Raw genomic sequence first — 16977 nt, 5'->3', positions numbered from 1 at the left:
CCCGGCTAACAGCCCGTCAGTGTTCACATTTTCATTTGTCACATAATTGTTATTTATGTTTATGGCTCGTTTCCACCAGGATCCGTATTTTGGGATGGTTTTGTCAGTTCTCCCCTCTCTCCTTATCTACCCGCGTCCCCACCTTGCAGTGTATCTGAAGCTCTGTGCTTCCTTCCTAGGACCTGTGGTTGGAGTACTTGAACATGGAGCGCATCCATCACGAGTTCCAGGAAACCGCTGGTCTGTGGACACAGGCCAGGCGTGAGTCCCATTCCTCAGCCTCCAGCTCGTCAGCACAGCTGGACTTCACGGATCCTTTGTTGGGTGAGTCACCCCCTTTGTATGAACGGAAGTGAACCAGAGCCATAGAGGGTAAGGCCTACACACTTTAGCCTCCCAGAATGGGAATTGCTTTTTAAAGGAACTCCTTGTGTTTATTATTTAGAATTAGGTTGTTGTTGTTGTTAAGTGCCATCAAGTTGTAGACAACTCATAGCAACCCTGTGAACGAAAGACCTGAGCACTTGTATAACTTTCATCATTTCTCCAAGTTCATAGGGTTTCTGGAGGCAAGCTGTTTTGGAAGTGGATGCCACTCCTGCTTCCAAGCTTGTTTTAATCAGGGAGCTCCACCAAACACTGTCCACCGTGGGTAACCATTATCACGTTTGACACATCAGTGTCACAGTGTTTAGCATCACAGCAACCACGAGTTACCTCTGTACAGCAAGTGGACAGACCAGTGCTATACCACCTAGAAGAATGTTTGACCAAAAACAATTAAAACCAGGCCTGAGGGCTACATATTCAAATCACCCACCTTTGGCTTGGTAGCATCACTTTCTCTCCTCTAGGCTAACAGAGTTCTCTGGTAGAGTTAGGATAGAAATGTCTGCATCATTGTGGCTTATACAAGACAATTGGGGTTCTTTCTTTCTCCACTCATGTAAACGAAATGGAAGCAGGGAGATAGGGTGGTAAGGTCGCTTCATGAGCCCTTCAAGCTTTGAGGTGCTCTGCTCCTCTTGTACGGCCATGCGCATTCAGGGGACATACAGCCCAGGCTGGCTCCCCAAGCTGAACCAGCACTCTCACATCAGTAGACAGGCAGTCTTCCCTTCTCTCTTCCTTCCATTTTTTTCCTTTCTTTTACTAAAAAATACTCAGGAGAGTTTAAAAAACATCAAAGACACCTAGATTTAATAAATCTTATAGTGAGGTAGTGATTCTCTCTTACTCCATGGCTTCGGCTTCAGCTTCCTCCTGGCCAGTATGGTGCCTTGGAGTTACTTCCAGATGGAGACGAGTCAATTCTTCTGACATCCAGCACTCATTAAACCCCGTCACAGTGGTAATGACAAAGAGAACACTTCCAACAGCAGCCACCACTGAGATCGCAGTGGGTCAGGTTACCGATGTCATTCAAAAAGAATAAACAAAAACCAGGCCAAAAACCCCACCAGAACCCTCAAACAATATGCTGGGTCATTTGTTCATTTTTATTACTAATTACATTTTAAAAATGAGAGACACATCGTGAAATTGTATATACATACTTTTTTTTAAAATATTGAAGCCTTTTAGTCTAATTAGGAGCTTGATGGCAAAGTGTGTACCACATTTAGCTGCTAAGTAAAAGAGCTGCAGTTCAAATCCAACAGGCTTTTTCCTCTTAAGAGTAAGACGGGCAGTTTTTCCTCCATAAAGATTTACAGTCCCTGAAACTCAGTGAAGGGTCGCTGTGTGTATCAAACTAGACTTAATGGCAGGGGGTTTGCTTTGCTGGTGTGTAGAATAATACGGCACTAGCGGGTTTCAAGGTTAGGTAAATATGCCCTTTCCCCCGCCCCAATGTCTACAGACCTCTGTCTCCAATACCCCTCTTTTTTTTTAAAAAAAATTCTTTATAATTTGGTGTACCATCAAATTGGATCCAACTGGAACAGGAGGAGTTTGTCCATCTGGTGGGTGTGAACCACGCACCTTCAGGTTTGCAGTGCAGCTTCTTGCCACTAGACCACCAGAGCTCCCTCCCAATACTCCTCTTGCCTCTTTTTTACCTTGAGCTATTCTTTTAAATAATTATATAACAAACACCCTTCTTGCTTTTCCTTCAAATTATTATATTACTCTCATATGTCAACAGGTTAGGTCAAAAGTGCATTAAACATTGAACCCTCGGGGATATGAATGTAGGAAGAATTTAATCAGTACTTCACGCCTCTGCACACTTCTGAGCCCAGGTTCTTCTGGTTGAATTACATTTGCTTTGTTTGTTTCATAATTATCAGTTGTGATCCAGTTAAATAAGCTCAGATTATATATTTTAACCTCCCCCCTCTCCATTTAAAATAAATAGTCTTTATTTTTATGGTAGACTTGAAAATGAGATCCCAGCTTTCTCTTGAAGCTACGGCCTGCTGCAATGCTGCTGGAATCAAACTCTAACATCATCAGTAGTCTTGTCCTGGTGATGATTCCCCAGCTTTGGTCTATCTAGTGCCGAGTGTGGCGCTGTTAATGGAAAAACACCAGCTTTGAGGGACAGTGGTGTACTTAGCCCTGCTTGGAATGTTCAATTCCATCTGTTACGAATACAAACAATGCAGGTCTCCTTATGCCAAGGAAAGTCATGACTATTAAATTTCTCTAATTTTTCTCAGCAAGAATAGAAAATGGAATGTTGTATCTGGAACAAAATCGTAAATTCATAGTAGTCCCTTAAGTACTTGTTATTTTCTTGGAATGCCTTTGACCTCACTCTTTGCTAACCCATTATTGGAAATAATTGGATATGTGGCAGCCTTTTCTCCTCTCTCTGCTGATATTACGCATGGTGTGATGAGAAGAGATGGAGGGGGAAGGGGAATTTGTTGCTTCTCTATGGGATGCTTAGCTCTGGACTAGGCACGAACCATTTCCATTGAATTAACCAGTGTGACACCTTCACAGTCTAGTGCCAAGTTACCTGGTGCAGAGTGCCTTCACTTCTTGTCACCAGCTTGCCGTGTGGCTCAGTATCTTGTTTGTGCCTACAAATCATTTGTTGAGTGAAGGAACCAGTGAACAGATTGCTACTTGACTCCTTAGGTTTAAGTACTGTAGGTGCTTATTATACTCACTCATTTTAATTCTACTCCTCCTAGGTTTTTGGTTTCATTTTTCACTCAGCTCTAATCTAAAATGCTCATTCCTTTTTCTCATTATGAATTTACCTGGATGACAGCATAAAACTTAACTGGGCCATCTTCAGATCTCACTCCATCACACCAACATCCAGATAATGTGATCACTATCATGTTTTTATAAACTTCCTTAGAGATGCTCCCTGCCTCCCTTGTACAGCATTACCAGGTTACTATTTTTTTATTATATCATGGAAAGCAACCTAGTGTAGGAATTTGAGATCTTTAGCCCATTAGACTGTAAACATTTTGAGGGCAGAGCTTCTATTTAATTATATCACATGCTTTCAACCTCCTGGTCCCCAAGAGAAAATTATTAGTCTTACAAATAAGAAGACATAGTCTATAGGGAGTTGTGTTGTTAACCCAAAAGTGATGCCTCTCTGGCAATGAAAATCTCCAAGCAAAATATTTTTTTTCTGTAATAAGAAGATAGGCAGTCTCCTCTTATATAATTTGTAGCCTTCAGAAACTCATTAGAGAGCTTGATATGGAATGGTTCCAACTCAGTTGTAATGAGAAAAATAGAGAACATAAATGCCTTTGCTGTGGGGAGGGGTGGGGGAACCCCAGAAATGGCTGAAGTTGCAACAGGCCCACAAAAGTAGTTCACGTCCACACGTTATGAGAAAAGAGAGACAACTAGGTAAAGAGGAAAAAAAAATTGGAACCTCCAGCAGCAGGATAGTGTTTTCCAAGACCCCAAATGGCTAGCTCCTCTGGAAATTTATACACTTTACAGTATAAAAAGTTTCATTTCTTATCAGTGTACTAAAAAGCAGGACTCATCATACTGCTTGCTTTTCGACTGTCTTTGAGGTGGGTCCCTAAGCTAGTCGTGTGAGACACAGGAGATTCACAGACATGGGGAGGAGGAAAAACAAGAAGTATCTCTTCAGGCGGGGTCTTCTTGCTGAATGCCACAGGTGGGCACACCAGAACACACTATATGTATTCTCTAAGATAAGTCGATGTGAGGTGAAAATGTAAATGAAGCAGGTCCTACATCTGTTGAGAGGATACCTTTATCACGGTCTTTGCAATCTACTTGTTATGCATCAGAGGGTTGGACAATGACCAAGGAGGATAGAAGGAGAATTGATGCCTTTGAGCTGTGGTGCTGGAGAAGAGTATTGAGAATACCATGGACTGCTAGGAAAACAAACAGATTTGTCCTGGAAAGGGTTAAACTGGGTGGCTCCTTGGAGGCAAGGATTCTGAGGCTCCGTCTAACATACTTTGGACATGTTGTGAGGAGAGACTGGTCCTTAGAGAAGGATGTCATGCTTGGGAGGGTGGAGGGACGGCGCAGGAGGGGAAGACCCTCTATGAGGTGGATTGATTCAATGACTGGGATAATCGGGATGGGAGTGTCAGAGACAGTGTGATTGGCACAGGACAGAGCAGAGTTTAGGGCTGTTGTACATAGGGTCGCTATGAGTCGCAAGCCACTCGACGGCACATTAACAACAACAACAACCCCACATGTGTGTAATAAAGGAACTTATCTAATGGGATGCATGGGTGAAACCTAAGAGTTAGCCTGGAGGTTTTACAGATTAACTTGTTCAGTTCACCGCCGCTGGACTTCTCTGTCGCCTACTCAGTATACAACAAAGCAGCTGTTTGAGCTGGTTTTGCAGGTAATGCTTTAACTCTAACTCTAAATGCTAGAAAATGGAGGAGAATGGTTTTATTCATTTGTGTCTCTTGCAGTTTAATCAGCTCTTCTGTAAGTCTGCAGTGTGGGGTTTTGTGAGGTTTTTTTTCCCCATGGGCTTTAAGAAAACAATAGTCCAGGCTTTTTGCAACCCTTTGGATGTTACTACCTGTTTGTGCCTGTTACTAACTATGACTTGACCCTTCTTTCAGCTAAAGAGAGAGTTTTAAGCAATTTGCAGAAATATGAGGCTCCCCATCCACCGCTAGTTCTGCACCCGGTGAAGCCGCCAGTGCCTGTGATCCCCTTAGTCACGCTGCTGAACCAGAATGACGCCACCCAGCTCATACGTGTGGACCTCGATCTGCTGCAGCAGCAGGCCAGGTGAGGGCCAGGGGACCGTGAGGCCCAGGCCTCGTGCTGGATGCCTGGCCAGCCTTGAGTTCGTCCCTAGAATCAGGCCTCCTCATTAGGATAAGCCGACCAGACCATGCATTACACTCGGTTAAGTGGCTTGTGATATTCTCATCGGCTCAAAGGTTCACCTATTTTCTGGACACTGTCATCAATGCTAAGTTTTTCTCCTGGCTTTTGCTGAGGAGACAGACCTTCTGCTAATGGAGAGATGATGATAAAAACATGCCAAATGAAATGTACTTTCCGGGGTCAGGGTTTTCCTCTGTAAAGTCTTACTCTGTTAGAGATTGGAGATTCTTGATCACGGTTTGGCAAGCTCCCATAAATGATGATTAAATTAACTGCCGCTGGTTTTTATTGTGAGGAGGAACTTATATGGGATCCATTTTATTAACAGTAAATGACATTAGGCATTGATCTTTGTAAATCCCATGTGAATCAATTGCTTTTTAGCCTGGTCTTTTTATGCTATTTTTCGTTGATGCATTTATTGTGTGTATGTACCTTGCAACAATAAATGCAGTTATTATGCACTGGGACCCGCCATGAACAGAATTACCATAACAGTTCGTGTTGCTAATACCTACTCTGTCACTGGTATTACCTAAGTAAGAAATCGCAGTAGGATGTATTCTCATTTCTTTTGTATTTAAGGATCCATTTATTATTAATGGAACACGTCACTGGCTCAAAAAGTATCCCACTTTTTAAATAAGACTTATTCTTCCTTTCTTAACCTGATTCACAGGGGGAGAATTGGGCGAGTCCTAGCACATATACACACCTGTGTTGCTTTGAAATCCCTGTTTTGCTGTGCTATAAGTATTGAGGGTAATGAGGTGGCAGGATGCCTTTATCCCTTGGTTATTACATAACCTTTCCTGAGTGTGTGTGTGTGTGCTCGCGCGCGTATTACACCTCCTGATGGTGTTTTTCAGAACTGCAGCTCTTCGGGAATCTCAGCAGGTTGCCCTGGACAGTGAGCTGTTGGACACAATGCCCAAGCAGTATGTTAACCGAGAAGAACAGACCACACTGCACTTGGAGTGTAGGGGCAGTGGCGGTAAGAAATGCCAGGGAGCCGCAGTTGTGACAGTTCAGGTACGTGTCTTACAGTTTGTCCGTGTTAACTGTATGCAGTTGATTCCGTTTTGACTCATCACAATTTTGTATGACAGAGTTCAACTGCCAGTAGGCTTTTCTAAGCTGTAATCTTAATGGGTACAGATCTCTAGTAGTTGACTGTTAGAACGATTGGAGGAAGATTGAGAGAGCTATGAAACATGATCCAGGTCCCAAAACATTTCTTTTTTTTTCTTTCTGGAGAGTGAAGACACATCTGGAGAATCCCACACTTCCACAGGTGTCAGTTGAGCCCTACAGACGCTTGGCTAACTAAGAATTCAGAGGAGAGCAGAATCATTGAGAACATTTGTAGCGAGGCTTAACCCAATCCTTTGAAGATTTTAATGATGGTAGTTTGGATTCAGTTACCAGGGATGTGGGAATAGAGCCATCTGATGTCATCTCGGGGTCAAGGCCAGCTGTAGTGAGGTGCTGTGGAGTCTCTGATGAGGCCAGAGTGTAGATCAGGACATTGATAGTTCTTTTCAGGAGTGTGGTGGGAATTGGGGCTCTAAGTATTAGAGAGTTCTGGCTGTAGGTTGTAGACTGTGAGGAACTGCTGCAGAAGAACATGAGAGGACCCGTGGAATCAGAATCAGCTAGAGACAGCTTCCAAGGGATGAAAGCAGAAGTGCAACAAGCTGATTAAAAATTCACTTGCCCAGGGGAGCTCTGGTGGCCTAGTGGCAAGGAGCTGCAGCTACAATCCCAGAGGCAAACGGTTCGAATCCACCAGATGCTCTGCCTGGGAAGGAGGGACAATCTCCTCCTGTACCAGTCAGATCTGATTTGACGGTACATGCACACAAAAATAATAAAATAAAATTAAATTAAATAAAAAAAAAATTCACTTGCCCATTACTTACCTTGAGCTAGAAATACAGACACGAGTTGAAACTGTGGTAATTGTTGTTGGTTGCCTTCGAGTCAAGCATGATTCATAGCCACCCTATGAACAAAAGGCCTGAAGCCCCTTTACAACTAGCAACATTTATCAAAATTCATAGAGTTTCCAGAGGCATGTTATTCAGGAAGTGGATGCCACTTCTGCTTCCAGACCTGTCACAGTATGTTATGTGCCATTGAGTTGCCTTGATGTATAGCAACCCTATGAACATGAGCTCAGTTTTATCTTCACAACAGTCTTATGAGGTGGGCATTATTGTTATCTTCTTTTCCAGCCAAGAAAAGAAATAGAAGCTTGGAGAGATTGGGTTTTATGCTAAAGATGACACAGCCATGTGATCCCAGCCAGGCTGAGGCCGTCATCACTGCCCTTTCCTCATCCCCTGAATGAATGGACGTTGTGTTCTGAGCGGAAAAGAGCCGCCTGGGGATGACTCTTCCCTGCTGCTGACTGCATTGTACAGGGGGGAAAAGCCCCATTTTTGTTAGCTTTTTGAACTAGAGGAGATTCTGTTTTACTTGCTCTTCGTTGTCTTTCAAGTATTTGTCTTATTCCCTGACACACGCCTTTTCCCCCCTAATTCACATTTTAACTGTTCAGGTGGATTCAGTGCTCTCCTTGGATGGATTGCATTCTGTAAAATGTCTTCTGAAATATAATCTCTTTATACTTCTTATATTTTTAATTACCCTCAAAATTTATTTCCACATTTTCCAACATCATTAAAGAGTTGAACTTAAAAGTCAGCATGAATCCATCCTGTTTTCCCGTATTTTATTGTGGGCATGCCACACTCTAAAATACAGATAATATCATGTGCCAAATGCTTTATAAAGTTATTTTCCTTAGGAATATTGGTTTTTTTCTTCTTCAGTTGCTACTTCTTCAGTAAAATCAAAGTAGAGGCTTTTAGAAAAGATTACTTGGGAAAGTAATAAAGCTGGAAAAAGAATTTGCCAATTTTATGATAGAACTGAGGTTGGAAGCAAAAAAATCTGAAAATGTATTTGGTCATAATAAAAACCAACAAAAAACTCAGGTCACTGAGTAGACTCAAGCCTATAGCAACGCTGGAGGCCGGAGCAGAACTACGCCTAGGGTTTCCAAGGCTGTAAATCTTTATAGAAGCACACTGCTACTTTTTCTCCTGAGGAATATGTGGCTGGTGGTTTCAAACCTCCCACTTTCTAGTTAGCAGCAGAGTGCTTTAACCACTGGGCCATCAGGCTTCTTTATCATGAATAAGGGATGGCTGGCTACCAGTCTCTGCATTGCAGCACAGTATTTTTCCATTGCTTTTCTTTTCCAAGTTGCTAATTCTATATAAAGAAGGGAATTCTCTTAAAATGCATTTTTAAAAGTGACTTGTGAGGCAAGTACAAAGAAATGTTTTTACAATTCTGGCTGTTACTCTGGGAAGAGCTTTAAATATTTGCTGCTCAATCCATGGGCAGGCTGTGTAGCCTGACCTCCTGTTGACTCCCAGGGGCTTGCCGTGGAAAATCCCACCAGGCAGACCCAGGAGCTTCAGCCCCAAGCATACCAGTGACTTGCCTCTTCTTTTTCAGAGAAAAGAAATATCTTAAGAATGGAAAACCTAACCTGTAATCTTTTGCTTTCTTAATTGTGTATTTAGAAAGCTTGCTTTCCTAAAAAATATCATCAGTGTAATTTTGGATGTTGTAGGTATGTTTTATGATAAGAAGGATTTCCGTGACTCTGCCTTAAGATTTTGTTGTTACAGCCTCACCTAAATATTTGTCCTTTCTTTCCTGTAAAAGGAGCAGATACAACATAAGGGTGGCTGAGCCTGACTTACATGCTGCATAAAGGAGAACTATCCCCATTAACAACATCCATGGTACCAAACAAATAGCCACGTGTAAGACATGCCACCCCCATGCTCCTGCACCTATCTCTAGGAATTTTTGAGTCTAATGTTTGTTGCAGAATGATGCAGACTTTACTCACAATTGTGGGGTTTATTAGGGAAATAGGTTGAAGGTGGGGGAGACAAAAGATATCACATAGTGAAAGTCTATGATTATTGTAGCCCCACTACAGACTAACATCCGGACACAATTCCTCAGTACAGACAGCATCTCTCAGTCAATCAGTGAAAATGCAGGTTCATTTCAACATTTAGTGACACTGAACTTCATGAAATCTTGACTGTTCCATACGAATGAGCGTAGACCAAATGGGCTGTGGGAGGATATCAAGAATATCGTTCATGAGGTATGCAAAAGATCATTACAAAGGCTGGAGAGGAAGAAAAGACCAAGAGGGATGTCAGATGAGACTGAATATTGCATTAGAGCGCAGAGAAGCCAAAGCTAAAGGAAGAAATCAAGACATTAAAGAGCTGAACAAAAAATTTCAAAAGGGCAGCTCAGGATGACAAAGCAAGATACTATAATGAAATGTGCAAAAACTAGAGTCAGAAAATCAACAGGGCCAAACTCACTCAGCATTTCTTAAGCTGAAGGAATGGAAAAACAAATTCAAGCCATGAGTGGCAATACTTCAAGATGCTTTGTGCAGAGTGTTAAATGATCCAAGAAGCATTAAAAGAAGATGGAAGAAGTATACAGAGTCACTGTACCAGAAGGAATTGGCTGACACAGAAGAATTTCATGAAATAATGTATGAGCAAGAGTCTATGGTGATGAAGGAGGAAGTTCAGGTTGCTCAAACAAGGCTCCAGGAGTTGACGGCATACCAATTGACATATTTCAACAAACATACACTGCCCTGGATGTGCTCACTAAGTTGTGCCAAGAAATCTGGAGGACAACCACCTGGCCAACTGGCTTGAAGAGATTGATGTTTGTTCCCATTCCAAACAAAGGTGACCTGAAAGAGTACGGGAATTATCGAACAATATCACATGCAAGCAAAATTCTGCTGAAAATTATCCAAAAACGACTGGAGCAACACGTCAACAGAGAACTGCCAGGTGTGCAGGCTGGGTTTAGAAAAGGTCATGGTACTAGGGATATTATAGCTAATGTTAGATGGATCTTGGCAGAAAGCAGAGAGGACCAGAAGAATGTCTGTCTGTGTTCTGACTATGCAAAGGTTTGACTTTGTGGACCACAACAAGCTGTGGCTGACTCTGAGAAGAATGGGAATCCCAGAACATTTGATTGTGCTTATGTGAAACCTATACTTGAACCAAGAGGCAGTCATCAGAACAGAGCAAGTAGACACTGCATGGTTCAAAATCGGGAAGGGTATCTGCCAGGAATGTATTCTATCTCCATACCTTTTCAATCTGTATGCAGAATGGATCATCCGAGACGATCAGTATTGGTGGAAGATTCATCAACAACCAGCTTTATGCAGATGACACTATCCTGCTTGCTGAAACTGAGGAGAACCTGAGGCTCTTGCTACAGAAGGTCAAGGACTGCAGTCTTCAATATAGATTGAGGGTCAACATCAAGAAAACAAAGATTCTCACCACTGGGCCAATTGGCATCATCATTAGCGATGATGAAGAGATTGAGATAGTTAACAGTTTTAGTTTGCTTGGCTCCACAGTCAACACTCTTGGTACCAGCAGCCAGGAAACCAAGAGACTAATTGCTTTGGGAAAGTCAGCTGTCAGGGACCTCTCCAGAGTACTGAAGAGCAACAATGTCAGGCTGGAGAGTAAGGTGTGCCTGATCCAGGCCATAGTCTTTGCAGTTGTGTACTATGTGTTGGAGACCTGGACAGTGACTGGGGATCATAGAAAGAGAATTGATGCCTTTGAGCTGTGATACTGGAGAAGAGTGTTGAATATACCATGGACTGCTAGGAGAACGAACAAGTTTGACCTGAAAAGGGTGAAACTGGGCTCTGCTCCTTGGAGGCAAGAATTCTGAAGCTTCGTCTAACATACTTTGGGCATGTCGCAAGGAAAGACCAGTCCTTGGAGAGGGACATCATGTTTGGGAGAGTGGAGGGACAGCTTAAGAGAGGAAGACCCTCGATGAGATGGATCGATTCAGTGGTTGAGTAATGGGAGTAGGTGTGTTGGAGACAGTGAGGTTGGCACAGGATAGAGAAGAGTTTAGGGCTCTTCTCCGTAGGATCACTATGAGCCCCAGGCGACTCGACGGCACATAACAACAACAACAACAATTCTCAGATGGCCAGTTGTATTTAGGGTTGTATTTTGACCACCTTCTTCAGTTGACATCACCTACCACCTCTGGATAAGAGCTCTTAGCCTGAGGACTGTGAGTGGTTTTCATGGGGTCAGTGAAGCCCATGAAATGTATTTAATTTTTTTTTCTTTCTGGAGGACTCATAGCCGAAGTAGCTCTTTTGACCCTTGAAGCATCAACCTTCATTTACTTTGTATGATAACTTCTGCTCTGTTTCTGTAGCCCATCATTTTCTCCGGAAGTTTCAGATCTGAAATTGCAGCTGTTTTTTAGTCTGTGGGGAGCTGTTGCATACGTTGGTTCTGACTCAATGGTAACACAGCAACAGTCTGTATGGAGCACTAGGCGGCTTTATCTGCATACATATCCATCTAGTATGGTTCCACACATGATAGGTGACCTATAACACTCTTTTTTTTCTATAACACTCTTTGAAGTGAAAGCTAGCTGCACATCACACGTGAGTAATGTGACAGCTCCTTTTCTTTCTTGTGATTTCATCTGCTGTCATACGTGATGTAAAGGACTTGGCTGTTTTCATGTTTGTGTTCTCGGCACTGTTATCTGGCATGACAGTACCTTCTAGTGGATGTCTGAAGATTGATCCTTTTCACAAGAAGGCACCCTGATTTGAACCACTTTCAAGGATTTTGAATGTGAAAGGTGTCTTGGAAGCCATAACTTTTTTTACTGCTAGAAATCATCTTTCATTCTTTGTGTGGACTCTTTCCTCAGTGTAATGATTTCTGTAGCAAATCTAACTTAAATAACCACCCACTCTCCAACTCATCTTTTTACTTCAATATTGATGTCTCTCAGACATTTGGTCTTGGGGAGGAACATGGTACTGCAGCACATCATTTTCTTTCTGAGCCTGTTGAGTGTGTTGTTGTTAAGTACAGTCAAGTCCTAGATGACTCATAGCGACCCTATGAATGAAAGTCCTGAACATGTATAACTTCCATTGTTTCTTTAAGTTCATAGCTTCCATATGCAGGCTATTTCAGAAGTGGATACCACTCCTGCTTCCAAGCTTGTTTTAATTGGGAAGCTCCACCGAACACTGTCCACATGGGTAATCATTATCACATTTGACACATCACAGTGTTTAGCATCACAGCAACCATGAGTTACCTCTGTACAGCAAATGGACAGACCAGTGCTGTACTACTTAGAAGAATGTTGAGTGTACATCTTGTCAAATGCTTGAGCTCTCTTGTATCTTAGCTATCAGGCAAGGTACTTTTTTTTGTTCATTATCTCACTTAATCATTACTGAATGAAGATGAAGACATAGATTCCACAAAGCAAGGAAACTCACTGAGTGGACCAATCGAACCTTTAATCTGTGTCCATTTAAATTCAAGACTCATGCTTTCTCTAGGCCACATTCCCCACATTGTGCTTTAGCAAACTAGCAGCATAATTGTGAATTAGCTGCGCTGATAGTAAAATTTCATTTAATATTAATGTCTTCTGTCTGAATTTGTGTGTTAGAATTACCTTCTTAGTGATTAGAGAATCTAGGCTCCAGGTTGAATGTTGGGTTGGAACACCAAATGATTTTATTTTTAATGGCTCATTTATGTGGTTTTGGGATTCTATTAAGTATTGTTTAATGGACTTTTTTGAGGAAGGAAAATTCTGGAAATTTCCACCTATCTGCACATGTTTGAACTCTGTATAGCTTGTTTGGGGCACACAAAAGGCAAATATATTTTATGGGTAATAAGACGTGCTTCTTCTGTGGTCTCCCCTCCTAATAGAAGTTTCTAATGATTCAGTGATATTCCCTGAGGAAATGGGGTGATTTATGATAGAGTCCCTTTTGTTGGACTTTGGTATTTTGGGGCATGTTTTCTGTACCCAGGGTTGATTTATTAGCATGTGAAAAAGTTGTTCATTTCTAGAAATAAAAGATGGAAAAGACCCACCGAGGTCCTAATGCAGTTGTAAGAACTTGCTGAAGGACTTGGTTTGTCTTAACTTTTCAATTTCTTTGTCTCCTTTACATGACTCAGCTGGAGGGGCTTCCACCACACTGCTTTGTTCTATTGTCTGCGACTTCTTGTCATTATGAGCCAGCAATTACTCAATCTCTCACCTCCATCCCAGCAAGAAAAGAAAGCTTTCAACAATGATGGGAAACAAGGACCAGGACTGTGGAGACCAGAAGGCTAAATTTAGGCTAGTTTAGTGTCAAAACTAGCTAGCTTTCTTCTTCAGTGTTCCGAGTTTCTAGAATGTGTGGAGGTCAGTGTGAAGCGCAGGTCCCATTGCTATCTCGGCTGTTGTATTTCTCAGCCGAATGAGCTTTTCTTTTCCTCTCGTTCTTTACTGCATCCACACTGTTTCTCTTCTACGTTCTCTTTCCCTTGTTGGTGATTCTCTCTAGGTTGGTCAGAGGCACCTGACTAGCCAATCACTGACCCAACCTGTAATGGACGTTGATAAAGTTTTAGGCACAAAAAGCAAAAAGACAGCAATATTGTGACTATCTTCAACACGAACTTCGTGATTTTTCTAGCAGAAAGTGACCAGGAGCCCACAGAGTGGGAGCAGGACTTCCAGCCAGGTGGTGCTGTACTGGGCTTCTGGGTAAAGTCCAAGAAACGGACCGCGCCCTTCAGGAGATTTAGATACGGTATAATATCTGACATGGTATTATTATTAGATATGGTATAATATCGCATCCTGACAGGGACGCAAGGGCTGTAGTTCTAGTAACATGGGAATTAAGTATGTGCATTATTTATAAAGAAAATACACCTGTAATTGTCACACCAGGAACCGAATTTTGAGCAAGTGCAGAAAATGGAAGCTTTGTGTTCTCTTGGTCACTTGTACAAGTGAAGATCCTTTGTGAAGAATGTAGGCTCTGTAGCCTGTTTCCTAACCTTCACCATGTCTGCAGGGTAGGTTCAGTCTCCTAAGCTTGGTATTAAAGACTTCCGCAGGATAAGTTCCCTGACATCCTCAGTCTAAAAGCTTCACCAGCTGACAGCATCCCACTGGTGGGCCCCTCCTTGCCTTCCTTCTGTCTGCACTCCCTTCCACCCTGACTCCTGTTAACATTGGTCTGTCTTTCTGTTAAATCCTGGGTCCAAACATCATCTCCTTTCATCAAAGACCAGCGTTTTGGAACCACTGAACTCACCAATTACTTTTTCCTAGACACACAGCCAATTTGGATGCTTTCCCATGTTTTATTGTTTGCTTTCTGAGTTTATATCTTTCCTTCCTTTCAAAATGGCACACGTCTTGTCAGCAGCCTCTGTTGTGATATCCTGTCATGCGGGGCTTAGCAGAGACGTGCAGCCCAAGCGCTTCGAGTTGAATTGTATGTGCTGCTGGGGCTCTGGAGAGGCCTGATTCACAGAGGGCCTGCCTCATCTGTCTGGTCCTCCTCATCCCGCGCCCACAAAAAAATCCTCCAAAAACCAAAAGAAAACACCAACTCAGAATACCTTAGTGATGGAAAACGAAAATATTAAAAAAAAGAAGAAGAGAAAAACTAAAATATTTAAAAAAAAAAGAATACCTTAGTGATGGAAGATGCTGAACCTGTTTTTGATGAGTATTTCAGGAGTCAAAGTGTAAAAAACATCTTTTCTACAAAAAGATGTTGAATTCATGATGAACTAACTCAGGATCAAATCAGTATAAAAGATATATATGTGTCTGTGTTTATATGCCTTGACATTTTCATAATAAAATTCTGCTTAAGTTTATGGAAGAAGGACTGGCAGTGTCTTCCTGTGTGATTACTGACTCTTAAAACCCACTGGAGGGTCAGCTATGGGTTGGTTCAGAATTGACAGCACTTAAGAGCAACAATAATTTCAGCTTGTGTCTCTATGATAAATCCAAGATTCTTGAATGGTTTTGTAACAAATCTTTTACATCCCCTTGGAGTTCAGTGGAGTATTTTGAGCTACACGATAATAATATTCTTTTTTTAAAAATGCATAGTCAGTTGTTGAGGACTTTTAATTTTTTTGTTTTAGTTCGAAGGTATGTATAAGAACGAAGCAGTAAGCCAACAGATCTATGCTTTGCGAAAAGAAGTGAAGCTTTTGCAGGCTGAAGCTGCTAAGCCTCCGTCACTTCACGTTGTGGAAGCTGCTGTGCACGCGGAAAACTTGATTACGTAAGTTTTGGCAGCATTGCAAATTAATAATGCTATTTTGTTGTCATAGTAATTGTCCATGTAGCTGCATCCCCCCAAAATACCAAAGGGAGAACAAAAACGTACAAGATTAGTACATCCCCAAAATCATACAGAATTAGTACAGCAAGCTACTGCCTTGAAGCCCAATCAAGCCTTTCATCCACTTTTGTAAGTGAAAATTTTTTTGGTACTCAGCAGTTTATATATCTTCTGTGGCTGCTTTTGGGCTTAAATTTAGCAAGATTGCGTAGAAGGCATTAGACCAAGCTGTGTTTCACTATGTGTGGGCACATCATAGCAACATGGCCGCTTTTATGCTGCAGTGGCTGGGACTTTAGGACTTCTGGCTCTTGATGTTAGAAAGTTTGCTGACCCCTGAGTTGCGAACTCACAGTCACGGGGAGATTTTGTGCCTGTGTTCTGGATCAGAGTCGCATCTGCCCCGTCATCGCCATCAGCTTACAGGGCGAAGTGTGGAGCAGAAAGACTCCGGGATTACAGCTCTCGGGTATAGTTGCTAACTTGAGTTTGGCCATTGTGGTTTTCTCAGGAAGAATCTGGCTTACTGTTGCCATCTGCTTTCTTCCTGAAGCCCCAGGACTCAGGAGAGGGAGGAGGGACTGAATTCTCTTTAAACTTGACTCCATGTTCTGGTACCAGCTGCTCCTTCACTCCGTATATTGGGGCAACGAGGGGAGGGCATTCTTCCTTTTGTAGGTTTGACTGAGGGTCCTGAAAAGAAAGAACATGAAATCAATAAAAAGCTGGTATTTGTTTTACCGGGAAAAGAAGTTGAGTATGAGAATGAAAAAGGACATTTTCTTCCCTCTAGAGTCTCATTTTCTACAAAAATCTTTTTCTTCAATTTCAGTCAGTATTTCAGATTATAGAGTTCAGAGAGATGAGTCTTCTTGTTTTTAAAAATGTATATTCAATAATATATAAAACACATTCAATAATAAAACACAATATATAGACCTGATTGTATAAAATAAAATGTACATGAGTGAAACAATGGTTACAAATAATTGTATAAAAATATGTAAATAAAAATATATTCTATAATATATGCATGAAATAAAAGAACAAATTATAATTATGTGCAAAATTTGAGAGTTTAACAAAGGATAATAGTGGTAAGACGCTGTACTGCAATCCGAAGGCATGCAGTTTGGATCCACCAACTACGTCCTGGGAGAAGGATGGGCGGTCTACTCCTTTGCCTTTAACTGCCTCTGAAAGCCCACTGGAGGGTCAGCTATGGATCGGTTTTGACTTGACACGGTACACAGTAACAATAACAATAACGGCAGTATACGCGATGCATTTTCCCTTCCCCTAGGACAGCTTGAAAT

General features: G+C 41.9%; 1 protein-coding gene across 1 annotated transcript in view; it reads left to right on the top strand.

The window, feature by feature from the left end:
- The window catches only part of EPG5 (ectopic P-granules autophagy protein 5 homolog (C. elegans)), a 94660-nt gene that overhangs the window by 50606 nt on the left and 27077 nt on the right, over positions 1–16977 (top strand). Inside the window, exons 25-28 of the mRNA XM_006889217.1 lie at positions 180–324; positions 5058–5229; positions 6201–6363; positions 15459–15601. Coding sequence (XP_006889279.1) covers positions 180–324; positions 5058–5229; positions 6201–6363; positions 15459–15601 — 623 coding nt within the window. The remainder of the gene's footprint in view (positions 1–179; positions 325–5057; positions 5230–6200; positions 6364–15458; positions 15602–16977) is intronic.

Source organism: Elephantulus edwardii, unplaced genomic scaffold, assembly GCF_000299155.1.
Source record: "Elephantulus edwardii isolate Elephantulus edwardi_28Jun2011 unplaced genomic scaffold, EleEdw1.0 scaffold00076, whole genome shotgun sequence".
In the NCBI taxonomy this organism is placed as follows: domain Eukaryota; kingdom Metazoa; phylum Chordata; class Mammalia; order Macroscelidea; family Macroscelididae; genus Elephantulus; species Elephantulus edwardii.
Note: the sequence above shows the minus strand (reverse complement) of the source record. Positions and strands in the feature narration are given on the sequence as shown.